The sequence below is a fragment of the Carcharodon carcharias genome, chromosome 21 (genome assembly GCF_017639515.1).
Source record: "Carcharodon carcharias isolate sCarCar2 chromosome 21, sCarCar2.pri, whole genome shotgun sequence".
Lineage (NCBI taxonomy): Eukaryota > Metazoa > Chordata > Chondrichthyes > Lamniformes > Lamnidae > Carcharodon > Carcharodon carcharias.
In genome coordinates, this window is record NC_054487.1 from 33,127,022 (window position 1) to 33,150,649 (window position 23,628).

General features: G+C 41.8%; 1 protein-coding gene across 6 annotated transcripts in view; it reads left to right on the forward strand.

Moving 5' to 3' along the window:
- The window catches only part of pparab (peroxisome proliferator-activated receptor alpha b), a 269,353-nt gene that overhangs the window by 217,242 nt on the left and 28,483 nt on the right, over nt 1-23,628 (forward strand). For 5 of the 6 annotated variants that reach the window (XM_041215595.1, XM_041215594.1, XM_041215596.1 and 2 more), the window contains one exon: nt 22,593-22,792. The exons of the other annotated variant lie outside the window; for it this stretch is intronic. In XM_041215595.1, the coding sequence (XP_041071529.1) occupies nt 22,593-22,792 (200 nt within the window). The remainder of the gene's footprint in view (nt 1-22,592; nt 22,793-23,628) is intronic. 6 annotated transcript variants of the gene reach the window in all.

Below are 23,628 nucleotides of genomic sequence, written 5' to 3' on the forward strand. Positions count from 1 at the left end.
ACTCTTCTATGTCAGTGGCAAGATATACTATAGAAATCTTTGCCATACTAAGGCATCCCTGGTGTCACAGCCATCTACTCTATCATGGCCAGAGCCATTAGCAGGAGCATTGCTGTGGCCCCTCAACTCATTGCCCTCTTCATCAGAGGATTGCCCCCCCCCCCGCCATCTGGTGTGTCCTTATCCTTCAGGGCATTTCATCTTTACATGACAATGTTATGGAGTGCGCAACAAACCATGGCCATCAGGGATGCATGAGAGGAGAAGTACTGTAATGCACCTCTAGATCTGTCCAGTCATCGGAATTGCATCTTTTGAAGATCGATGATCTGCTCTGCTATGGCCCTGGTACTGGTGTTGCTCTCATTGTACCTCCTCTCCATGTCAGACCTGGACACCCTCACAGGCCTCATTGGACATCCTTTCAGTGGATAGCCTTATCACCTAGCAGCTGTTCCTCTGACGAATCCAGGCAGGTGAAAAGGTCTAAAATCTGACAGTTCCTAAGCATGTATAAATTGTGATTGCTACCTGGGTACCCATGATCTGCCGATTATGGTCACACACCAGCTGGACATTGATTGAATGGGACCCCTTCTTATTTATGAAGGTGCATGGCTGTCCAGCAGGAGTCTTAATGGCTACTGCAGTCAATGGCTCCCTGCACCTTGGGGAGTAAATATGTGCACAATTTGCGGAGGTGTGTAAAAACAATAATAATAGGGTAATTATATCAGGTGATTTTAACTTTCCCAACATTAATTGGGATAGACATAGTGTTAAGGGCTTGGATGGAGTGGATTTCTTGAAATGTTTACAGGATAACTTTTTAGATCAATATGTAGAGAGTCCAACAAGGGACTGTGCAATGCTGGACCTAATTCTGGTGAATGAAGCCGGACAGGTGGCTGAGCTGGTGCTGGAGGAGCATTTTAGTGATAGTGACTACAACATGGTACAGTTTAAGTTTGTTATGGACAAAGAAATAGACAAGTTACAAAAAAAATGATTTGGATTGGGGGAGAGTGGATTTTAGTAAAATAAGGCAGGATCTGGCCAAGGTAGACTGGGAACAGTTACTTGTGCGGAAACCTACAGAGGAGCAGTTGGTGGGGGGGGGGGGGGGGTGGGGTTGTGTTCAAAACGGAAATGGGGTGGTTTAGACTCAACATGTTCCGTCTAGGCTGATAGGAAGGAGTAACAAGCCCAGAGAACCATGGATGACCGAGATATTCAGGTTACGATGAGAAGGAAAAGAGACTTTTAGCAGGTACAAGGGAAGCAAATCAGCAGAGGCATTAGTGGACTACAGAAAGTGCAGGGTGGAGCTTAAGAAAGCAATTAGGAGAGCAAAGAGGGGATATGAGAAAGCTCTGGCTGGTAAAAGGGAAAATCCCAAGATATTCTATAAGTATATCAATGGGAAGAGGAAAACCAGGGAAACAGTAGGGCTCATAAGGGGCCAAGGTGGCAATCTATGGGTGGACATCGCTAGAGTGTTGAATGAATACTTCACATCTGTCTTCACCCAAGAGAATGAGGATGAAGGTGTCAAACTCTGGGAGAGAGACTGCGAGGTTCTTAAGCAAATTGATATAGGGAGTGACAAGGTATTTGAGGTGTTGGCAGGCTTAAAAGTGGACAAATCTCCAGGTCCAGATGATTTGTGTCCCGGACTGCTGAGGGAGGCAAGGGAGGAGATTGCAGGGCCTCTGACCCAAATTTTTAATTCCTCTCTGGCCACAGGGGAGGTGCCAGAGGACTGAAGAGCAGCTAATGAGGTTCTGCTGTTTAAGAAGGGTTGTAGAGATAAGCCAGGGAACGACAGGCCCGTGAGTCTCATGTCAGTGGTAGGGAAACTATTGAAGAAAATTCTGAAGGAGCGAATCTATCTCCACTTGGAGAGGCAAGGTTTGATCAGAGATAGTCAGCATGGCTTTGTCAGAGGGAGGTCATGCCTAACGAATTTGCTTGAATTTTTTGAGGAGGTGACCAAGTGTGTAGATGAGGGTAGTGTAGTTGTTGTAGTGTATATGAATTTCAGCAAAGCCTTTGACAAGGTCCCACATGGGAGACTTATAAAGAAGGCAAATGCACATGGGATATAGGGTAATTTGATAAGGTGGATTCAAAATTGGCTTAGTTGTAAGAGACAGAGGGTGATGACAGAAAGATGCTTTAGTGACTGGAAGCCAGTGTCCAGTGGCGTACCACAGGGATCTGTGCTCGGGTCCCCTATTATTTGTCATTTATATAAATGACATAGATGACTGAAGGGTAGGATTAGTAAGTTTGCGGATGACACAGATTGGCCAGGTGGTTAACCATGAGGTTGAGTGTCTTGGGCTACAGGAAGATATAGACGGGATGGTCAAATGGGCAGATAAGTGGCAGATGGAATTTAACCCTGAAAAGTGTGAGGTGATACACTTTGGAAGGAGTAATTTGACAAGGAAGTATTCAATGAACGGCGTGACACTAGGAAGTTCTGAGGAACAAAGGGACCTTGGCATATGTGTCCGTGGATCTCTGAAGGCAGGGGTCATGTTAGTGGGGTGGTGAGAAAATCATATGGGACACTTGCCTTTATCAATCGAGGCATAGATTACAAAAGTAGGGAGATCATTTTGGAGTTGTATAGAACCTTGGTGAGGCCACAGCATTGTGTGCAGTTCTGGTCGCCACATTATAGGAAGGATGTGATTGCGGGAATGCAGAGGAGATTCACTAGGATGTTGCGTGGGATGAAACATTTAAGTTATGAAGAGAGGTTGGATAGACTTGGGTTGTTTTCGTTGGAGCAGAGAAGACTGAGGGGCGACGTGATTGAAGTGCTCAAAATTATGAGGGGCATGGACAGGGTGGATAGGGAGCAGCTGTTCCCCTTAGCTGAAGGGTCAGTCATGAGGGGACAGAAGTTCAAGGTGAGGGGCAGGAGGTTTAGGGAGGATGTGAGGAAAAACTGTTCTACCCAGAGTGTGGTGACGGTCTGGAATGCACTGCCTGGGAGGTTGGTGGAGGTGGGTTGCCTCACATCCTTTAAAAAGTACCTGGATGAGCACTTGGCACATGATAACATTCAAGGCTTTGGGCCAAGTGCTGGTAAATGGGATTAGGTAGGTAGGTCATGTGTTTATCACATGTTGGTGCAGACTCGATGGGCCGAAGAGCCTCTTCTGCACTATGTGATTCTGTGAAACCTGCAATAGCTGCAAATCCTCAGGCTCTATCTATTTGACTGGAAATTCTGTGTGAATAAGATGTAATTCCCAGCCCTTCGGAACATAGCATCTGTGAACCCCTTAATGCAATAGTGAGCAGCAGGCTGTGTTATCCCACTAAAGTCTCCACAGGCTTCCTGGATTGAACTTATTGTGAAGAAGTTCAGCTCCACTGTCACCTTCAATGCAATAGGCATTGGTAGGCCTCCAGTGCAGTTGATTGCAATTGCCCCTGTGAGCATCACACAAAATGACTTTACGGTAGCTCTTGAAAGCCTGAGCCGCCTTCTGCACGGAGTCTTGCTCAGTTGCAGATAGCTAAATTTCCACCTGCAAACTCTTGGGGCAGCATAAGATCATCTGTGTCTCCGCTGAGGGTTTCTGGGTTTCTCCTGATCCTCTAGGTCTGGCACTGCTCTGTCCCCTTCCTGAAAAATTGCATCCTGAGCCTCCCCGTGTTCCCTTCTTTCTGTCACCATCCTCCTCCTTATCGTTCTCGCCTCTTCGCTGGAGGATGTCTCTCCAACTCAGACCACAATGCCTATCTGTCTCAGAGACCTTACATCTCTGGCTAATGGACAGGAAAATAATCAATTGTAAGAGCCCTCTGAATTAGAGGAAAGTCAGAGGAGATGAAACAATGTCCAAAAGGTCCCTCTCATTCACATGAGCAGTCCCTGCAGTCAATGAAGTGTTAACTGCAAAGCTGAGACTCTGGTCTCAGCTGCAGTTCTAAAAGCTGCCCAACAAGCTTGCCTATTTAAAAAACGGATTCCCTACCTATTGTGATTTTCACCCTGGAAGTGTATTATTGCCTTCTGAACATATTATAGCTGTGAGTTGGGTCATTACTGACCTTAATTACTTTCTCAATTGCAATTTAAATAGCAAGGGTGGGTTTTCAACTTTGTGACCCCCTGCCTGCGTACTGTAATATTGTAAACCAGTGTGATGTTGTAAATGGTGCCCGACGTTATCACACCCCATGTTATGCTCCATGAAGCGGCAGACACTCCTGATCTAGGAGAGTATTATTCAGCCTGTAATGTTTGATGGACTGATATGATTCTAGAGTTGCTCCAGGACGTTATGACTTGTTGACTACCTGCATGACTGCTTGTCTGTCATCAAATCCCTAATGAGTCATAGTTTTCTACATCTTGCTAGTTCATCTTTAACTATGGCCTGCAGAATGCCAAAAACTGCAATTTGGGAGGAGACAAGCACAAAAATGTGCTTGAGGTGGGGGAGGAAAGCAAGTCTTACCATAAAGCAGTAGAAGAAAAAGTACCAACATTAAAGGGAAAGGGAAAGAAAAGAAAGCCAGCATTAAGAGCTGATATAGTACCACTTTGCCACTTCTGAAAGGCATGAGGAGGATTCTGTGAAGACCAAATCAGCAGTTGATGAAATATCAGCATTGCAATATACATTTTAGATGTTAGATTATGATATCTTTGTATAAAGAAATTAAATAGATCACAACCTCTGTACTAAATATCTGAAATATTGAAAACACTAAGTGGTATCAACATTCTGAAATTACCAGTACTAACCGAAGAGATGGGAAGTGCTAGCATTTACTAAAAAGGGAAATGACATCTTGAATTCAGGTGGAATAGAAGAGCTTCTGCTTGAACTGAGAGATGGGACGGTGATCCAGTAGTTGCACTGCGTTCTGGATCTCTTTGCCCATCCCCAATCTCTGCTTGGGACTACAAATCTGACTCTCCCTGAAAAATTGCTCTCTCCATCACTTGTATTCTTGATGCTACATGTCTTAAATGAGTTTTACCTTCCTCCAGTTAAACATTGAGAAGCTGTTAACCATAATTTTAGGCCCTTCCTGCAAACCTTTCTCCTTTGTCTCCAATTCTAACCTGCTCCCTAACCACTGCTTTTTGGACAAATACCTTTGTACATTGTGTCTTGCCGAATGTATGTGACTCCTGATGTCATTATATGTAAATAAAGGTTTTAGGGCAATAGCCATTTTACACACCACATAGAACATGGTGTCAAAAGTGAATAGCTGGGAGTGAGTTGACTTTGCAGTAAGAGAACCAGCAGATGCTTTTTACTAAAAAAAAGCAGAGAATAATTAAAACTTCGGTCTGCAACTTCATACAGTCTGTAGTTGACACTCTTGATTATTTCCATTTTCTTTATGGACTATATGGAGTAACTTGCAGATGATAGTGAATGCGCATTTTTTTAAATAGAAAAGTGGGATGGTTGGGTAAATATCTTCGTACGCAGTCATTTGCCAGACTCATGATCTCTGATGTCATTAAATGTAAAAAAATGTCTTAGAGTGGTAGCCATTTTACACAGCACATGAACAGAACCCAACAGTTCTCAAACTCAGATTAAACCCAGTAGTTCACAACTCATGATAAAAACAAAAAACTGCGGATGCTGGAAATCCAAAACAAAAACAGAATTACCTGGAAAAATTCAGCAGGTCTGGCGGCATCGGCGGAGAAGAAAAGAGTTGACGTTTCGAGTCCTCATGACCCTTCAGCAGAACTGGGTGAATCCAAGGAGAGGAGTGAAATATAAGCTGGTTTAAGGTGGAGGGGGTTGGGTGTGTGTGGTGGTGTGGTTATAGGGACAAGCAAGCAGTGATAGGAGCAGATAATCAAAAGATGTCACAGACAAAAGAACAAAACAACGCAGGTGTTGAAGTTGGTGATATTACCTAAATGAATGTGCTAATTAAGAATGGATGGTAGGGCACTCAAGGTATAGCTCTAGTGGGGGTGGGGGGGCATAAAAGATTTAAAAATAATGGAAATAGGTGGGAAAAGAAAAATCTATATAAATTATTGGAAAAAACCAAAGGAAAGGGGGAAGAAACAGAAAGGGGGTGGGGAAGGAGGAGGGAGTTCAAGATCTAAAGTTGTTGAGTTCAATATTCAGTCCGGAAGGCTGTAAAGTGCCTAGTCGGAAGATGAGGTGTTGTTCCTCCGGTTTGCATTGGGCTTCACTGGAACAATGCAGCAAGCCAAGGACAGACATGTGGGCAAGAGAGCAGGGTGGAGTGTTAAAATGGCAAGCGACAGGGAGATTTGGGTCAGTCTTGTGGACAGACCGCAGGTGTTCTGCAAAGCAGTTGTCCAGTTTTCGTTTGGTCTCTCCATTGGACCAAGAATGACCCAAACCTCCCTGTCGCTTGCCATTTTAACACTCCACCCTGCTCTCTTGCCACATGTCTGTCCTTGGCTTGCTGCTTTGTTCCAGTGAAGCCCAATGCAAACTGGAGGAACAGCACCTCATCTTCCGACTAGGCACTTTACAGCCTTCCAGACTGAATATTGAATTCAACAACTTTAGATCTTGAACTCCTTCCTCCTTCCCCACCCATTTCTGTTTCTTCCCCCTTCCTTTTGTTTTTTCCAATAATTTATATAGATTTTTCTTTTCCCACCTATTTCCATTATTTTTAAATCTTCTATGTCCCCTACCCCCACTAGAGCTATACCTTGAGTGTCCTACCATCCATTCTTAATTAGCACATTCGTTTAGATAATATCATCAACTTCAACACCTCTGTGTTGTTTTGTTCTTTTGTCTGTGACATCTTTTGATTATCTGCTCCTATCACTGCTTTCTTGTCCCTACAACCACACCACCCCCCTCCACTTCTCCCAACCACCCCCCACTTTAAACCAGCTTATATTTCACCCCTCTCCTTGGATTCACCCAGTTCTGCTGAAGGGTCATGAGGACTCGAAACGTCAACTCTTTTCTTCTCCGCTGATGCTGCCAGACCTGCTGAGTTCACAACCTCAGTTTGACCCTGAACTGAGCTTTAAATCCCAGATCCATTCTGGCAGGAGAACTGCATACTTCAACCTTTGCAACATTGCCCTCCTCTGATCTTACCTCAGCCGCCGCCCTGTTGTGCAAAATCTTGTGAATTACTTTTTCACCTCCACACTTAACTACTTTAAAGCTGCCCCTGTTGGCCTCTCATTTTCCACCCTCCATAACTCCCAGTTCATCAAAAGTGTCAGCTGTGGCTCAGTGGTAGCATTCTAATCTGTGTTAGAAGGTTATGGGTTTAGGTTCCACTCCAGAGACTTAAGCATGAAACCTAGGATGACACTAGTACAATGCTGAGGGAGTGGTGCATTGTCAGAGCTGCCATTTTTTGGGTGAGATGTTAAACCCGGAGCTGTGGCACTATTTTGAAGAGAAATATCTGTCAATTATCGCATTACTGTTCATTGGAGTTTGCTGTGCACAAATTGGCTACCACATATCCTTGATTACAACAGTGATTACTCTTCAAAATCACATCACTGGCTCTAAAGTGCTTTAAAAGGAGCTATATAAAATGAAGTTTTTTGTCTTAAGCTCTGCCCAGTATGTTCTATCCTGTACTAAGTTCCACTTGTCTATCACCTCTGTTTTTGCTATCTGAGACCTGCTTTCTGGCCTCAAATGCCTCAAATTATTAAAATCCTTATCCACATCTTTTAATCCCACAATCACTACCTGCCCTCTGCAAATCCTCCATCCCTACACTGCCTTTCCACCCAGTACTTTTCTCCACTGACTTCTGACCTTTGTGCACCTAACACTGCCTATGCTGCATATTTGGTGGCGGAGTTTTCAACTACTTGTCTTCCACTCTCTGGATTTCCTTTGCTAAATCACTGTATGTCTCCACCTTCCTCTTCTGCTTCAAAGCTTCCTCAAAATCCATTATGTGTCCAAACTTTTAGCCTTTTTGTAGCTCAGCATCCCTTTTACATTTGACTGTCTATGAAGTGCTCAGGATATTCTTTACCTTAATGTTGTTATATAAATACAGTTAACGTCAGCTTTTTTGAAGCTGCTGCTCTGTTTTGCTAAATTATTCACCATTTGAAGTTGATGAGTATAAAATACAGCTACTGCGTTTTGTTCCACTGTCTTGTTCAACTTGTCTCTCACAGATAAAGATATGGAAATTCCTGGATATTCAGCATTGCTAGTCCATAAGAACATAAATAGGAGCAGGAGTAGGCCATTTTGCACCTCGAGCCATTTAATACCTGGGTGACCTAATTGTGGCCTTAACTCTACTTTCCTGCCTGTCTGATAAACCTTGACTCCTTTGTCTAACTCAGCTGTGAATATATTCAATGACCCAGTCTCTGCTGCTCTCTGGAAGAGAATTCCAAAGACGAATGACCCTAACTATAGTGCAAGAGCAGGGTTGCATCTTTATTTCCAAATTAATTTGCCCATAACTGATTTACAGTAGTTTTGGGTCAAAACATCACTGTGCACAAATTTCCTAAAACATTTGCACCAAGTGATCACTGAAACTTCACTTAGCTCAATAACATATCCCCCACACCTATGCATAAGGCCAGAAAATTAGTTTCCTGAATTTATATCCATTCTGAACAGACATAAAATTATGCCCAAAACTTTAGGTACAGCATAACCCAAAATAGTTATTTCTGCAGTTTTAGTGGCTTTTTTTATTCCTCCTTATTGAGAAATGCAGTTTATTTTCTATATCTTTAAATGTTTTGTGGCATCAGTGTTTTGCATTAAACGTTCCTCAGTTTCATTTTTAAGTTGTGCTTAATATGCATAAATAGAGGTTTGATGGCTTCAAATTTTAATTTTTATAACATCGCTTAGATAAGGGGGACTTTAAGAGGGATGATGACATATGCTTTATACTATCCTTGGCTCCAGTTGTCCCCGTTGAGATGATTGCATTAAAAACCGACATAAGTTACGACAAAACTTTAGTGATCCTGGAAATTCTGGGGTAAAATAAATGGGATAAAACCCATTGTGTGCCAAATTCTGCACAGTCCACAGAATGAGAGAGGTTAATGGGTTGAATGGCTTTGAAGCATTCTTCAGTATGAGCCATTTGCATTTATATAGTGCATTTAATGCAAAAAAAAAAGTTCCAAAGGATTTTATGGTTGGAGAGTGGAAGGTGGTGGGTGTTGAACCCAAACAGGAGTAGGAGCAAAGGGTGGGGAAGGTAGCTAAAGGCAATGTTGAATATGTAGCCTATAAGGTGAATTTTTAAGGAGCAGAAAGAAATATCTAGGATTGGCATAGGATTTCAAGTGTAGGGGTAGGTTAGATGGCTTTGCCACGGATGATAGAGTGGAAATAGTCATGATTACTGTGGGAGTGGGTGAAGGGGTTAAAATGACATAGACCAGGTTCGGAAAAGCAGAGGTGCAGATGGTGCCATTAGCAATTGCCAATTTAAGGAGGGTGAAGCTATCAGATACAGACTATATCATTCACATTTCAAAACCTAGACTATAAGAGAATCAGAGTTCAAAATCTAAGCATGTCATTTTGCTCAGCTGTCTTTGGAAAGGAGAAGTTTTGTCTAACTTGCCTTTAGGAAAGGAAGGTATTACAAATGCTTGTTTTTATAAGATGGTTATATTTTGAACAATCTCCTTTTAATTTAAGATAAAATGGAGTCATGGAGGGGGTTAACATGACCTCCTAAGTCCATGTGACTTGGTTGTCTTGGGGACAGAGGCCCAGGTCAAACCCCATTGAAGGTACCAAGTTTTAACACCTGGAGATGGAGACAAAGGCAAAGGCAGCCCGCTTGATTGGCACCCCATCCACCACAACAAGAGGCGCTGCAGTAACTCACCAAGGCTCCTTCCAAAGCCATGACCTCTACCAGCTAGAAGAACAAGGGCAGGAGATGCTCCTACAACACACAGGCTGTAGCAGTTCAAGAAGGCGGCACACCACTACCTTCTCTAGGGCAGTTGAAGATGAGCAATAAATGCTGGCTTAGTCAGCGACACCCACATCCCATGTATGAAAACAAAATTTTGAGAAGACAGAGGGGAATGACTTTTGACAAGACACTGAACATTGCATTTCAATGAAACAGAGAAAAGTGAGCCTGTTAGAAGCTATGTATAACTTTGGACTGGGTCCTGTAAAGATTACAATTCTGCAGAGTGTGCTTTGTAAAGTATAAATGCAGCATGGGGCTTTTGGTCATGTTAGGAAGTTAAGTGAGATATATTTTGTGTGGTTTAATGTATTAGTTGCCTACTAAGTCATGTTTAGTTGATGTTGATTTAGTTTGTTAGAGTAAAACTGTTAAAATATAAAATTTTGTGTGATGCTTTGAGCCGGGAATGGGAATTCAAACCCTTTTTAAAATCGAAGTCATTGGTCTCTATTTTGGCATAACCACTGCATAAGAGCAGTGTTGTCTAGTTTTTTTCAAGGAAATCTGCTCATAACTGATTTAGACAAGGCCTTTGCTGTGCTTGTGAATGGGGAATGAGTGGCCATTGGCAAGAATTAAGAAGATAGGTTGGCAGAATTTTGCACCAGTTAAAAATGAGGGTGGCAGAGGTCTGGATGAGTTGGATTTGTATAGGATAGAGAATGGAGACCAGAGTCTGGAACTGACAAAAATGTGGAAGTCAGTGGCAGTGGGAATAACATGGCATGGAGCTGGGCAGTGTTTCAGAGCCGAAAAGGTAGAGGGTGTTGGTGATCAACCAACTGTATTCAGCAGCTTCATCAGTAATCTTCGCTGTATCATAAGGTCAGAAGTGGGGATGTTTGCTGATCCTTGCACAGTGCTCAGTATTATTTACAACTGCTCATACTGAAGCATTCTGTACCTGTATGCAGCAAGACTTGGACAACTTTCAGGTTTGGACTGTAACATTTGCACCACCCAAGTGCCAAGCAATGACCATCTCCAACAAGAGAGAATTTAATTGCCTCCCTTTGATGTTCAACAGCATTACTCTTGCTGAATCCTCCATCACCAACATCCTGGGGGTTACCATTGATTAGAAACTCAACTGGACAAGTCATATAAATACTGTGGCTACAGCAGCAGGTCAGAGGCAGTGAGTAATCTCCTGACTCCCCAAAGCCTGTCAACCATCTACAAGTCACAAGTCAGAAGTGTGAAGGAATGTTCTCCATATGCAAGGATTAGTGCAGCTCGAACTGCGCTTGAAGCCCGACACCATCCAAGACAAAACAGCCCACTTGATCACCTCGTGCATGATCTTAAACATTCACTTACCCTATCAGCAATGCACAAGATGCATTGCAGCAATTTGCCAAGACTCCTTTGACAGTATCTTCCAAACCCATGACCTCTGCCACCTAGAAGGACAATGGCAGCAGATGCAAGGAACACTATCATTTGCAAGTTCCCCTTCAAACCAAACACCATTCTGACTTGGAACCATATCGCCATTCCTTCACTGTCAATAGGTTAAAAACTTGGAACTCCCTTCCAAATAGTAGTGTGTGTGTGTGTACTACAGCGGCTCAAGGGCAATTAGGGGTTGGCAAGAAATGCTGCCCCTGCCAGTGACACTCTCTTTCCAAGAATGAATTTTTAAAAATGTAGTTTTTCAAGCTTGTCTTTAAGCATTTGACAGGAATGGGATTTGGGTTAAGATGTAGAGTTTCTGCTGGAAAAATTGATGGATTAGTTTTACTTCACTGTTGAGGAACACAAATCTTAGCTCATATTCTGCTTTGTTTGTCGTTGGCTATTGGAATCCTTGACTTATCAAATTCTGCTGCTACTCCATCTTTGAAAAGAAGTCTGTGCCTGTTGGTAGCCTGCAGTAGAGGGGCATGCACATAGTTTCTTGGGTCCGCTCAATAGTTTTTTTTATTCATTCATGAGATAGGGGCATCGCTGGCTACCCCAGCATTTATTGCCCATCCTTAATTGCCCTTGAGAGGGTGGTGATGAGCTGCCTTGAACCGCTGCAATCCATGTGGTGTAGATACGCCCACAGTGCTGTTAGGGAGGGAGTTCCAGGATTTTGATCCGGTCGTCAGTGAAGGATCAGCGATATTTTTCCAAGCCAGGATGATGAGCGGCTTGGAGGGGAACTTTCAGGTGGTGGTGTTCCCATCTGTCTGCTGCTCTTGTTCTCCTAGATGGTAATGGTCGTGGATTTGGAAGGTGCTTAGTTATGATGTGGCAGATGGTGTACCAGGTGGATTAAATCCATGAGGGTAACTTGATCACATGGTCACAGCTGTTTTGCGATTTGTATTTCATTTTGAGATGCGTGCCCTGAATTCGGAAGTAATAAGACTACCACGACTTCAGAGGTTTTTAGAAAACTAAATTAAACATTTATTAACAAAAGAAAAGACTTCAAGCACATACAGGTCTACAAACTACTACTATAATAATATCTAAAACCCCTAATTAATCTGGCTTCCAGTTACACCCCTGTTAAGGCAACAGTAAAAATAAATATATTTAAACAGACCCAGGCAAAACGACTCAATACCCTGGGTAGGAGAATTCAAAGTGAGTTTTCTCAGCTTTGGTTCCTGTAGACAGCAACTTGATGCACAGAGGCTGGAGGCTTTTCACACTTATTAGATCTTGGAATGCCTTCTCCTTTCTGACACATATCCTTATCTCCTTTTATACATGTCTCTTCCCTTTTAATGTAAGTTCCGTTGTTCCCATTTGTTTTTGCAAGTTTACTTTCCTCATAAAATTAGTAATATGAAAAGTCTTATCTGTAACCTTTGGGAAAAATAAAACATTGTTTGGCTTGGCTTCCTATGGCTAGGAGTAACATTTTACCATTTCTTTGAAATTCAAACCCAATTGATCTAAAAATGCAAATTTTCCTTACACCTCACATTCTGAAACTTCAGCCATGTTTACATATTTAGCATTTCAAACCTAGCTTTTTTGATGCATCAAAGCTTGCAGACCAGCTGTCTCCAATTCAATTAAAACATACGTGCTCTCGCTCCAAACTCCACTATTAACCCTATTTTACATTAAATCACAATAAGACTATGAGAGTTATTATATTTTCATGACAGCTAAGGAGGCTTGCTGAGTTCCTGCAGTGCATCTTGTAGATGATACAAACTGCTGTCATTGTGCGTCAGTGGTGGAGGGAGTGCACCCATTGATACTGGTTATACAGCAAAAGCTATGTATAACAACTTAAGCAGCTTAAATTGCATGGATACTCAAGGCCAACCTTTAAAAACATGCATCAGATTACACTCTTCAGTAGCAGACAGACAAAAAGGAATAGTGCTTGGATCTTTCTCTGAATACCTCTTATATTTGTACAGAAGACACAGAAGGCAACAAGGCATGGCTCCAACCAGGGGAAGAATACATAACTTTTGCAGCTGCAGACCTCCATGCCATACTGGAGGAGATTGAAAGCGGAAGGCAAAGACTCTTGGGTGTGGGTGCCACCTAGCCAGTCAGGGATGTGTCATCTGAAGGGCAGTCACTTGAGTGCCAACTCCCTCATTGCCCAATACTGCAGAACAGCACTGCGAAAGTTTCAACAACCTTGTCAGGGCTGGCAAGGTAATACACTGGACACCCCCTTTTTCTTCCTTGCCCACTCTCTGCACTCTATTAAAGCAATCTTGCACAACTAATCCTTCACAATGCATTTGGATTAAGGAGAGCTCTAACTTGGTATCCTGTATTATGACTATACAGCCTCTCTAACACCAGTTACTTGCATGCACAACTGTAAAACCCCATCCTTCACTTTAACTGCTTCATAACACCTAACATCTTATTTCAGTTCTCCCATTCCTCTTGGCACACATTTCTCACTCATTTATCTTCTTACAAGAAAAATTCACAGAATTTTTACAGTGCAGAAGGAAGCCATTTGGCCCATCAAGTCTGTACTTGCTCTCTGAAAGAGCATTTTATCTAGTCCCACTCCCCTGCCTTATCTCCGTAACCTTGCACATTCATTCTTTTCAAATTGCAACCCAATTCCCTTTCAAATACCTTGATCGAACCTGCCTCCGCCACCTTCTCAGGAAGTTCATTTCAGACTGCAACCACCCTCTGGGTGAAAAACATTTCCTCGCATCACTATTACTCCTTTTGCCAATTATTTTGAATATGTGCTCTCCAGTTCTTGATATTGACTTGAGTGGGAACAGTTTCTCACTAGTTAACCAGTCCATACCCCTCAGGATCTTGAAAACCTCAACAGTTCCATTCCCCACACAGGACTTTTTTTTCTCTCCACCCGCCTGACACCCCTGACCTCCAGCACCCTCGTTCCCCCGATCTCTGACCCCCACCGCCCACCCGACCATCCACCCTCAATCCCCCTGATCTCCAACCATCCACCCCCAATCCCCCCGGACCTCTGACCAACTTGCCCCACTCCTCCTGGAACTACGATCCCACCCCTATGACCCCAGACTTCTGACCCGTCCCCACAGCCCCCCAGACCTCCGACCTGACCCCTGCCACCCTCCAATTCCTGTCCGCTCACCTTGGACATTTACCTTCTCCCTGGCCTGTCAATTTCACTGGCCCTTTAAATTTACCTGCTTTATGGTTTAAAAGGGGCGTGGCCTCAAATCTGCTGGAATTTGACAGGAAGATATAATAATTCTCAATTTATTGGAATTTATTGTAAAATAGTGATATATGTGTCTGTGTGTATGAGGCTTAATTGCATTAAAGGCAGCTAGTCTGAAGGCTTTGATGTATTAGAAGATAAGCTAGGTTTGAAATGTTAAGGAGGTAAACATGGGAGAATGTAAGGTACAGAAGAATATTTGCATTTTTAAATAAACCAGACTAGATTGTTTTCAAAGTAGGGGTGAAATGTGTCACCTAGCCAGGCAAAATTCAGAAACAGTGGCCAGGATTTTCAACTCAGCAACATTACCTTTCCGTGTGAAAAATAACAGAATTTTAAAAATAATAATGAGGTCCCCTCATTAAATTCGTTAGGAGCTCTGTATTCCTGGGGTTTCCAGGTTTCCCTCCTCAATTGCGCATTTATGCACTCTCCCTGTAAATAATGGGGCCTTTGCTGCCAGTCCTGCTGGGAATATCATTTGTGGAATACCACCATTCAAGGTTGAATAATATGGATCATCATGTTCGATTGATAACCTCTGCTCAATTATAAGAAGTATGTTGCCAATATCTGATTTCATAATTCATATGTTTTAGAAAAATAACTTTTAGTTTAGAAATTGAATTTTAAATGAAGATAAATGGAAGCACTTGGATGAGAAACTGGTAAACAGTGGGGTAATTACAGTTCAAAAGGTAACCTGTGTTTAGTTAATAAGGGCAGAGGTAGAAGTAAGAAAATTTAAACAATGGGTGACTCATCTCTGGGTTCTTAGTAGGAAGAAGAGGTCTACAGTTATTTCAGTAAGGGATTTGGATTACTCATGTAGTTCCCAGATCAAAAAACCTAAAAGCACCTTTGTAAACAAGGGGGTTCTTGGTGGAACCAAGAAACCAGCAAATCTGGAAAGAGGGCCGTTAACTCTATTAGAGATATAAATTATTCATGAAGGTCACAGAATCAATGAGTTGTTTTGAAGGTAAAAGATAATGTTTTTGCTTGGAGTATCCCAAAGTGTGCCACATTGCCATGGAGATGGGATGTGGGAGTTAGGAAGGTTCATTTTATTCTAATTGATCTGGGTGTGTTTTTGCTCACAGAAACAGGCAGTCATCTTTGAGAAGGCAGAGGTAGTCTGCTAGAATCTGTACAGCAGCAGTGGCAGTAGACTGGGAAAAATCAGTCAGTATTTATCCAAAGCCTGGACAGTGAGACTATAGGCCATTAGGAATCAGGTGTTCCTGACTTTTAAATCACTAAGCATGAATTCAGTGCGGCCCAAGATTAAACTGTCAAATCCACAGTTGAGATATTTTGAGGAAAATTGGCGGATCCCTTAGCCAAAAGCTAATGGAAGAATCCCCATGAAATCTCATATTTTGAAGATTAACCGGAATACTCAGGAGAAATCAAAATGAATTCCGGAGAGCTCTGGCATACTTGGTCCCAGAAGGAGAAATGAATTAACCCTCCAGATCTCATAATGTATAGGGGAATTCTTGGATGGAAATAAAAATAGAACAGGGCTGGTCCTTTGAGATTTTCTGGCTTAAATAATAAGGGCTTAAGAAATATAGTGTTAAATTAATAGTACTTGCTTTGTTTAGTTCTTGTCCAATAAAAGTTTTTGTTTTAAATTTGAAACCTTGTGGCATAATTCCTTTCTGTCAATAACTGGGAATTTGAATTTCTTTTTAAGAGTTAATGGTCTCCCTTGTGATCATAACAAATGGAAGAAGAATTTCAAAATGTTATTAACTGGAAAGCTTTACCTGTGGTTGTCCCATGCTCCAGGTGATAAAAACATTGGCAGTTTATCTGTTCTATTAGCATTAAAGCTAATTATTGTGTTATATTTAAAGGGTGGATGTAGACATGCAGTAGAACTCCAGTGCAGCTTATCATCAGGCAGGTTGGCAGAGGGGGTGGGGTTGCTTTGTTAGTAAGAAATGAAATTAATAGCAAGAAATGATGTAGGGTCAGATGATGTAGAATCTGTGTGGGTAGAGTTGAGGAACCGCAAAGGTCAAAAAACCATAATGAGAGTTATGAACAGGCCTCCGAACAGTAGTCAAGATGTGGGGCATAAGATACACCAGGAGATAGAAAAGGTGTGTAAGAAAGGTAAGGTTACAGTGATCGTGGGGGATTTCAATATGCAGGTAGACTGGGAAAATCACGTTGGTAGTGGATCCCAAGAAAAGGAATTTGTGGAATGTCTACGAGATGGCTTTTTGGAGCAGCGTGTGGTGGAGCCCGTTAGGGAACAGGCAATTCTAGATTTAGTGATGTGTAATGAGGCAGATTTGATAAGGGAGCTGAAGGTGAAGGGACCCTTAGGAGGAAGTGACCATAATATGATAGAATTTACCCTGCAATTTGAGAGGAAAAAGCTGGAGTCAGATGTAACGGTATTACAATTGAATAAAGGCAACTACAGAGGCATGAGGGAGGAGCTGGCCAGAATTGACAGGGAGATGAGCCTAGCAGGAAAGACAGTGGAACAGCAATGGCAGGAGTTTCTGGGAGTAATTTGGGAGACACAGCAAAAATTCATCCCTAGGAAGAAGAAGCATACTAAAGGGAGGACGAGGCAACCATGGCTGACAAGGGAAGTCAGGGACAGCATGAAAGCTCAAGAGGAAGCATACAATGTGGCGAAGAGCAGTGGGAAACCAGGGGATTGGGAAGCCTACAAAGACCAACAGAGGACAACTAGAAAAGAAATAAGGGAGGAGGAGATTAAATATGAGGGTAAACTAGCCAGTAATATAAAAAGATTGCAAGAGTTTTTTTAGATATATAAAGGGTAAGAGAGAGGCAAAAGTGGACATTGGGCCACTGGAAAATGACGCTGGAGAAGTGGTAGTGGGGAACAAAGAAATGGCAGAGGAACTGAATAGGCACTTTGCGTCAGTCTTCACAGTGGAAGAAACGAGTGACATCCCCAAAGTTGAAGAGAGTTGGGGGGCAGAGGTGAGTATGGTGGCCATTACCAAAGAGAAGGTGCTAGGAAAACTGAAAGGTCTGAAGGTGGATAAATCACCTGGACCAGATGGATTACACCCCAGAGTTCTGAAGGAGATAGCTGAAGAGATAGTGGAGGCGTTAGTGGTGATCTTTCAGCAATCACTGGAGTCAGGGAGAGTCCCAGAGGACTGGAATATTGCTAATGTAACCCCCCTCTTTAAGAAGGAATTCAGGCAAAAGACGGGAAATTACAGGCCGATTAGCCTGACCTCGGTCGTTGGTAAGATTTTAGAGTCCGTTATTAAGGATGAGATTTCAGAATACTTGGAAGTGCATGGTAAAATAGGGCAAAGTCAGCATGGTTTCATCAAGAGGAGGTCATGCCTGACAAATCTGTTAGAATTCTTTGAGGAGGTGACAAGTAGGTTAGACAATGGAGAGCCAATGGATGTTATCTACTTGGACTTCCAAAAGGCCTTTGACAAGGTGCCGCACAGGAAGCTGCTCAGTAAGATAAGAGCCCATGGCGTTAGAGGCAAGGTACTAGCATGGATAGAAGATTGGCTGTCTAGCAGGAGGTAGAGAGTGGGGATAAGGGGGTCCTTCTCAGGATGGCGACCGGTGACTAGTGGAGTTCCACAGGGGTCAGTGTTGGGACCACAACTTTTCACTTTATAAATTAATGATCTAGATGAAGGAACTGAGGGCATCCTGCCTAAGTTTGCAGATGATACGAAGATAGGTGGCGGGACAGGTAGTATTGAGGTGGAGAGGCTGCAGAAGGATTTGGACAGGTTAGGAGAATGGGCAAAGAAGTGGCAGATGGAATACAACGTGGGGAAGTGGTGGTCATGCACTTTGGTAGGAAGAATAGAGGGGCATAGACTATTTTCTAAATGAGGAGAGAATTCAGAAATCTAGAGTGCAAAGGGACTTGGGAGTCCTAGTCCAGGATTCTCTTAAGGTTAACTTGCAGGTTGAGTCCGTGGTTAGGAAGGCAAATGTAATGTTGGCATTTATTTCGAGAGGACTGGAATATAAAAGCAGGGATGTGCTGCTGAGACTTTATAAGGTTCTGGTCAGACCACATTTAGAATATTGTGAGCAATTTTGGGCCCCCGTATCTTAGGAAGGATGTGCTGGCCCTGGAGAGGGTCCAGAGGAGGTTCACGAGAACCATCCCAGGAATGAAAAGCTTAACATATGAGGAACATTTGAGGATTCTGGGTCTATGCTCGATGGAGTTTAGAAGGATGAAGGGGGATCTAATTGAAACTTACAGAATACTGAAAGGCCTGGATAGAGTGGACATGGGGAAGATGTTTCTGTTAGTAGGAGAGACTAGGGCCCGAGGGCACAGCCTCAGAGTAAAGGGAAGACCTTTTAGAACAGAGATGAGGAGAAGCTTCTTTAGACAGAGAGTGGTGAATCTATGGAATTCATTGCCACAGAAGGCTGTGGAGGCCAGGTCATTGAGCGTATTTAAGACTGAGATAGATAGGTTCTTGATTGGTAAGGGGATCAAAGGTTATGGGGAGAAGGCGGGAGAATGGGGTTGAGAAACTTATCAGCCATGATCGAATGGCGGAGCAGACTTGATAGGTCGATTGGCCTAATTTTTGCTCCTATGTCTTATGGTCTTATTTGTGATTATCCACAAACCCAGATCAGTTGACTGTGCGTTGAGTCAGGTTGAGAATATTGCAAGACTAATCTGTTTGTCAGATCAGTAATTTAAGCATACAGGTATTGTATTGGGGTGATAAAAGCAAAATACTGTGGATGCTGGAAATCTGAAATAAAAATAAAATGCTGGAAGAACTCCGGTCTGGCAGAGATAAACAGAGTTAATGTTTCGAGACCGTATTACTCTGAAGAAGTCATATAGACTTGAAGCGTTAACTCTGTTTCTCTCCACAGATGCTGCCAGACCTGCTGAGTTTTTCCAGCATTTTCTGTTTTCATTATTGTATTGACGCGTTTTGATTTCATGAAGGAGGCCTGTGTGAGACCTATTCTATTTAATTAGAATTTTTAAAAATAAATACAGGTGGGTACACATTTACTCCATTTGAAGGCTAGTTGCTTTCACAAACTTATACTGCGCTGTAATTTGTTCAAGTTAGTATTTCGAAATTACAAGGTATTATAGCTGGAAATATCCGATGTAATTAATTTTATGGTTCTAGCTTTTCAGATTTTTGGATGTGACAGGTTACAACAGGAAGTTTACAATTCTGATATTGTAGAGAAACCTGTAAAACCGCTGTTGAACTGTTTAAGTGCACAATAAATATTTTGCTTGCATAATCAGCTCTAAACATATTACTGTGAAAATATTGGTTTCTGCATTATTTGCATGTCTTACACTTCCCTTTCTAATTAAAGTACTTGGAAAATCTTAAACAGCCATTAAATTCACTCTAAGGGTTGAAGATCTTGCATTTACGTTAGTACAATGTTACCTTCATGAAACAAGTCCATGGGCAATGGCCCGAACAGTAGAAAAGCAAGATAACCAAAGGGAAGCTTTTAATGGCACCTCATTTGAATGTTCCTCCTTGGTTGGAAAAGGGGCTAAATGTATGTTGGAAGGGAAGAATTGTTTGTGCCAATGTGTCTTCAGCATACATTTCATACTTTTAGCTCCTTTTATGAAACATTTGGGACACTAATATCCCAAGATAGGCGCCATAAGAACAAGCTGGAAGAGAAAGGTGAATTTACAAGAAGTGCTCTCACATATTTTAGTATTTATTCTGGCACATAGTATGTAATACATTCTATACCTAATCTTGCATTGCATATGGGTTTCTTATCTACTAACCTTGCTTCAATTATTGTAATTTTTGATATCTTCATGTCAACTTTTCCCTTTTATGAAGTGCCAAGTTAACTCTTTTAGTGCAGTTTTGGAACATCAGTGTTACTATGTAACTGCAACCGTGGTGTGCAAATTTATCAATTTTTTTCTTCCAGTTCTATCATTATCTTGCTTATTTTCCAGTAGGTAAGTATTTAACTTTCTATTCACGTTTTATCTTGTTATTTGAAAATGATATTTAAGTTTAAACTTCTAATTTATAGACAATTTTTTAATAAATTTGTGTCCCACTCTTGATGGGTTTTGGGGCATCTGCCTTTTTGTTTCTTCACTCGTTTGAGAGCCTTCTTGATGTCGTCTTGTATCATCAAAGACCTACTCTTGCTGCAGCTTTTTACAGGCTGCTGATGTCCTCCTTGCTCAAAATAGCTATTTTTCTTTTCAAAGAACTTATAACATAATATACTACCTCATGTGCTCCACTTTTGTGCTTGTTAATAGTCTCGCTCCAGCTACTTTTTAAGTCATGCTCATTATATCTACATTGCTTTTAGTGTTGTTTCTCTTATTTCTGTTTTTAAGTATATCTCTTACTTTTTAAACCCTCCTTCCAGTCTTTTCTCACTACAGCTCTGCTTTTGGTATTTCTTTCTAGCCACAGTATTTGTGATTTTTTTTTTATGCATCAGTCCAGATATGTTTTAGTGCGACACCATTTTTTTTTAAACTGCCACTTCTAGTATTTCTGTTGTCCAGTTCAATTTTCACTATTATCTCGTTAATCCTGCTGCTGTTTCTGTTTCCTTTTTAAATTGCTTACACACCATTAAATCTCCTGAGACTTCCTTGCCCCAAAATGATGTAATTTTATCTTTCCTCTCAGATTATCCCTCACCTTTCTCTTCATTATATCTGACCAAATTTCCTATTTTCTGCTCAAATTTCATATCCATAACCTGTTCTGTACTTGCTACTACATTTTTAGAAGCCTCCAATTTCCTTTTTACAACATATTCATCACCATAACCATTTCTCCCATGCAACCACCAAGCTGTGCGCATCGTTATTGCTTCCTCACCTATCCATCCGTAATGTTTTGCAGCCGTGCATCATTTAAGCCATGATTCCCCAACTTATCCCTTTCAAACATCACATGTTAATTTACATCTGTGTCAAAGTCACCAGCGAAACTGATGAATGGAATACATATTCCCAATACTTTTTATAATATAAATCGTATACAAAATGCTACATAAATTTATGATCTTTCATTTGAACATATTCTAGAAAAGATTCCAATTTTGAAGTACAGTACATTTTAAATTGCAATCGATATATTTCACAATTTATATTCACTGTTATTTTCTTCCAAATCTGCACGATTATCCTTCTAATACACAACAATATTTTTTTCGTTCATTTCATTATAATTTCTATAAACCTTTACAATGACCCATTCTCCATGATACTGCTAATGCTGCTGCCCTTATCAGACAATATATTGCCTAACTTCCGGTGAGCAATGACACTCTACATCTAGTTTTGAAATTAACCTTCAGTTCTTCGTAGCAACACAACTCAAAGCCAGTTTACTTTGTTTCATGCAGTTCAAATTCCACATGCTAACTTTGGATGCATTATTGCATTTTCATATATGTCAATCAGCTATGCTGCAAGTGAAATGTTAACCTTTTCAGGGCATTGCCTGCTTGTCCATATTTGTAAATGAAAGTCAATATTGCAACCTGCTGTTGCTATTCCAGGCCATTGAATACTACCACATACTGTCAGCAGGAATTGTGGTGATTTCAGGAATTCTCATGCAGTCGGCAGTTGCATTCTATCACTTGGAGCATCAACAGGAGGCAGAAGACAAGGAATGGTGCAGAGAGCGGTGGGAGAGCCTAGCAGCATTGTTGGGAAGGAAGAGACCAGGAACATTGCTGACTGGGGCGGGTGGGGGCAGTGGGAAGAGAGTGGATGACGCTGAGGAATATGGATGAGCAACAGTGGTGCTGAGGAAAACTTAGTGCGGCAGAGTGAATTAGGGGTGAATTGGGTAAATTGGGGGAAGAAGAAAACTGACAGCGTGAACTAAAGGAGGGAAAATAGGAGAATAATGACAGTGTGAACTGAAGGGTCAAACTGAATAAATTTATATTTTTCCTACCTGCACAGCTATCCGTTTTGGTAGAATGCCACAATCTGAAAAGGAGAAATTAAAAGCAGAGATCCTAACATTAGAGCAAGATGTACAGAATTCACAGATGGCTGATCTCAAATCTCTTGCCAAACACATGTATGAGGCTTACCTAAAGAATTTTAACATGAACAAGACCAAAGCCAGAGCCATTTTGACAGGAAAAGCTAATATCCCGGTAAGTAATTGTAATTCCTCCACATTAATTTGACCTTTTTATACAAGTGAATAACATATAATTACAATAGTGATGAAGAATTTGGTGCCTTAAAACAAGCACACTTTCCTATATCCTCCCCCATATCTTCGAATGGGAATAAGGTCTCATTTTAGTTTTGAGTTTCATTTCTTTCACTGTTGTCAATTGCAGTTGTTCATTTATATTACAGCACAGTAGGCAAAAAGGTGCTGTACTTTAAACTCCATTCTTCCAGTATTTCATTCTTGGGTAGCTTATCATCTTAGCTGAAATCAGGCAACTTTTACAGTGCCTGCAATCATTAATTTTGACTTCAGCTTTTCTAAATGGCTATTATTGAATCATAGGGCTGAATTCCACCCCCCCCCCCCCCCCATTGAGGGGAAAATTGATGGGTGGGCACGTATGGGCGTGCTTCCGATTGGCGCCCCCGATTGGAGGCGTGGCACCATTTTATGTGGGTAGGCCCAATTAAGGCTCGCCCAGCATGACATCAGCACAGAACCGCTGTGCACTTCTGTGCGGGTGGAGGGGGGATATCCCAAAATCAAGAGTGCGCCCTTTCACGCATGCGTACAAAAGAGCACACTCACCTCCCTGAGGCTAAGTGCAGCTTCAGGGAGATCAGCTGTAAATGTAAAGAAGACAAAAATAGAAAAAAAAATTTCCCTTACATGTCACATGAGTTGGGACATGTCCATTACTTTTACAAAATCTTTATTAAAATTTTTAAAAGCCTACATGAAACCTCATCGCGCCCATGGATGAGGTTTCATGTTTTTTCTAGTTCCCGCCAGGGCTCCTGGCCTGCCTGC